General features: G+C 44.0%; 1 protein-coding gene across 1 annotated transcript; it reads left to right on the top strand.

The window, feature by feature from the left end:
* Positions 1-290: 290 nt before the first annotated feature.
* Positions 291-2,529, top strand: LOC137260780 (uncharacterized protein DDB_G0283357-like). The gene is made up of 4 exons (XM_067798350.1): positions 291-459; positions 1,520-1,888; positions 2,068-2,220; positions 2,288-2,529. The coding sequence occupies exons 1-4, from the start codon at positions 291-293 to the stop codon at positions 2,527-2,529; spliced, it is 933 nt and encodes a 310-aa protein (XP_067654451.1).
* Positions 2,530-3,216: the final 687 nt, after the last annotated feature.

The raw sequence follows: 3,216 nt of genomic DNA, 5'->3' as shown, positions 1-3,216 counted from the left end.
TTAGACCTGGGTTCGATTCTCCTCATAGGTACAGCGTGGAAAGTCCACTTCTAGTGTCCCCTGCCATGTTCTTGCTGGAATATTGCTAAAGGTGGCGTAAAACTCACTCACTCAGTCATTAGTACTGGCATAAGTATTTGTACCTTATAATAGTGTGAGTTTCATAATAATAAAAAATATATATATTTAACAATTATGGAGGTCGGAGTTTGATTAATGTGGAGGCTCTTCATGACAGAATTTTATTCTGTACTTTTGCATACATTTATTTACCGGATGACCCGCTGGTGATGCATGTCAAGACTCACGATGAAAGCAAGGAGTTCCACAGCTATTTTACGCGTGCCAAGGTTGTTGCACTCAATCTCAAATTTGAGGTTGATTTTGTTGATGGTGATGCACTACAGAACAGCAATCCAACCGATTCCTTCACCTGGATGAAATCGGCATATCTCAGATGTGAAACTGAGGACTTCCTTTTTGCTGCACAGGACTAGTCACCTCGTAGTCGTCAGAATGTGATTCTTAAAGACAATATCAATATGAAATGTCGACTGTGCAATGAATTTACAGAGACTTTCCAGCACCTTGTCAGTGGATGCCCTCCCTTGACACAAACAGCATATCTTAAAAGACATGATGGCATGGCTCGCTGCTTTTACTAGTAGTACCGTCTCCGTCATGTCTGTGGCTGTGACCCCGAGGTCCATCCATGGCACGACACGGAACATGTCCAGGATGTCATGGAAAATGACAGTTTCAAACTTCAATGGAATAGGCCAATATACAGCCACAGAAAAATTCCTTCAAACAAACCTGATCTTGTCCTTTTTGATAAAGCCAATGAATTTATTTATATCAATAAATTTTCTGTCCCTTTTGACAGCAGCGTTATTGGCAATATTCAGGAGAAGAACGATAGATATTCAAATCTCGCCTTTGAAATGTCTCGCTTGCAACCCAAGTACACTGTCGTCAGGCTCCCCATTGTTCTCGGTGCCCTTGGTTTGGTACCTCCTGACTCTTGGCGCAGATCAGGAGAGTGATCGGGTTTTCCACTGGGAGCACAGTCCTTCTGACAATTTGGGTAATGCAGGTGGTTGCAGTGTTGGGGAGCCTCCATATCCTCCGGAAAGTTCTTGGTTGGTTCGACTAGGAGTGTTTCCTTGGAGAAGTCCCATTCGCTGTCTGGGCTGCGTGGGCCCTGACCTGGCCGATAATGAGCCTTACCGGCCTCACTGTGCCAGGGTCACCCAAACCTCTGCTAATTTCTATTTTAATCTGTAAAACATAACAACAACAAGAAGAAGAAGAACAACAACAAGGACAACGACAACAACAGTGGTAACCGTCAATGCCAATGTTCTGCAACAGAGGCAACTGTTGTGAACCAGCTGTGTTCACCAGCTTACAGCAACAAGAACAACAACAAGGACAACGACAACAACAGTGGTAACCGTCAATGCCAATATTCTGCAACAGAGGCTACTAACTGTTGTGACTCAGCTGTGTTCACCAGCTTACAGCAACAAGAACAACAACAAGGACAACGACAACAACAGTGGTAACCGTCAATGCCAATATTCTGCAACAGAGGCAACTGTTGTGACTCAGCTGTGTTCACCAGCTTACAGCAACAAGAACAACAACAAGGACAACGACAACAACAGTGGTAACCGTCAATGCCAATATTCTGCAACAGAGGCAACTGTTGTGACTCAGCTGTGTTCACCAGCTTACAGCAACAAGAACAACAACAAGGACAACGACAACAACAGTGGTAACCGTCAATGCCAATATTCTGCAACAGAGGCAACTGTTGTGACTCAGCTGTGTTCACCAGCTTACAGCAACAAGAACAACAACAAGGACAACGACAACAACAGTGGTAACCGTCAATGCCAATATTCTGCAACAGAGGCAACTAACTCTTGTGACTCAGCTGTGTTCACCAGCTTACAGCAACAAGAACAACAACAAGGACAACGACAACAACAGTGGTAACCGTCAATGCCAATATTCTGCAACAGAGGCAACTAACTGTTGTGACTCAGCTGTGTTCACCAGCTTACAGCAACAAGGACAACAACAAGGACAACGACAACAACAGTGGTAACCGTCAATGCCAATATTCTGCAACAGAGGCAACTGTTGTGACTCAGCTGTGTTCACCAGCTTACAGCAACAAGAACAACAACAAGGACAACGACAACAACAGTGGTAACCGTCAATGCCAATATTCTGCAACAGAGGCAACTAACTCTTGTGACTCAGCTGTGTTCACCAGCTTACAGCAACAAGAACAACAACAAGGACAACGACAACAACAGTGGTAACCGTCAATGCCAATATTCTGCAACAGAGGCAACTGTTGTGACTCAGCTGTGTTCACCAGCTTACAGCAACAAGAACAACAACAAGGACAACGACAACAACAGTGGTAACCGTCAATGCCAATATTCTGCAACAGAGGCAACTAACTGTTGTGACTCAGCTGTGTTCACCAGCTTACAGCAACAAATGTTCTAATCAAATGAATCATCATGTGACTGCGATCTTTTTTAAGTTGCAAAACAACTTTGCCAAGAGATTCCTATCACTCGCAACTCATACCAGGAAGAAGCAAAATGAGACCACTTTATTATCCCAGGTGCGTGACGAAATACCCTGCAAACCAAGAAACCTCCCAAACAACGTCAAACGTGTTCAAAGGAGTGTTTGGATCGCAACTAGGAAGTTAGCGAGATTCGGCTTTCTTCACCTCTGCCATATCCTGTCAGAACTATAGCATCGACAATATCATAAAACGAGCTAAAGATTCGGTGTTACACCCATGATAACTAAGGGCCTATATTGTACATGCATGTGTTACCAGCTACGATACACATGGCCTATAATGTGCATTTGTGAATTGCTAGCTAAGCTACACAGAGCCTATTGTGCATTTATGTGTTGCCAGCGAAGATACACAGGGCCTATTTTGTGTATTCATGTGTTACCAGCTAAACTACACAGGGTCTATTTTGTCCATGTATGTGTTACCAGCCAAGCTACACAGGACATAGTTTGTGCATTCATGTGTTACCAGCTAAGATACACAAGGCGTATACGGTGCATGTACGCGCAGGGCTTATTCGGCTTATGTATGTGTTAGCAGCAGAAGAGATAGGACCTAAACTGTGTACGTGTGTGCGTGTTACCAGCTGAAGGAGACGG

Source organism: Haliotis asinina, chromosome 14 (assembly GCF_037392515.1).
Source record: "Haliotis asinina isolate JCU_RB_2024 chromosome 14, JCU_Hal_asi_v2, whole genome shotgun sequence".
Classification (NCBI taxonomy): domain Eukaryota; kingdom Metazoa; phylum Mollusca; class Gastropoda; order Lepetellida; family Haliotidae; genus Haliotis; species Haliotis asinina.
The sequence above is the reverse complement of the archived record's forward strand: the minus strand, read 5'-3'. Positions and strand labels throughout refer to the sequence as shown.

Excerpts from the sequence above, each read along its gene's own strand:
- LOC137260780 (XM_067798350.1), top strand. The coding sequence starts at position 291 with ATGCATGTCAAGACTCACGATGAAAGCAAGGAGTTCCACAGCTATTTT. Across the intron at positions 1,889-2,067 it reads GGACAACGACAACAACAGTG|CTTACAGCAACAAGGACAAC; the intron begins GTAACCGTCAAT and ends TGTGTTCACCAG. Across the intron at positions 2,221-2,287 it reads GGACAACGACAACAACAGTG|CTTACAGCAACAAGAACAAC; the intron begins GTAACCGTCAAT and ends TGTGTTCACCAG.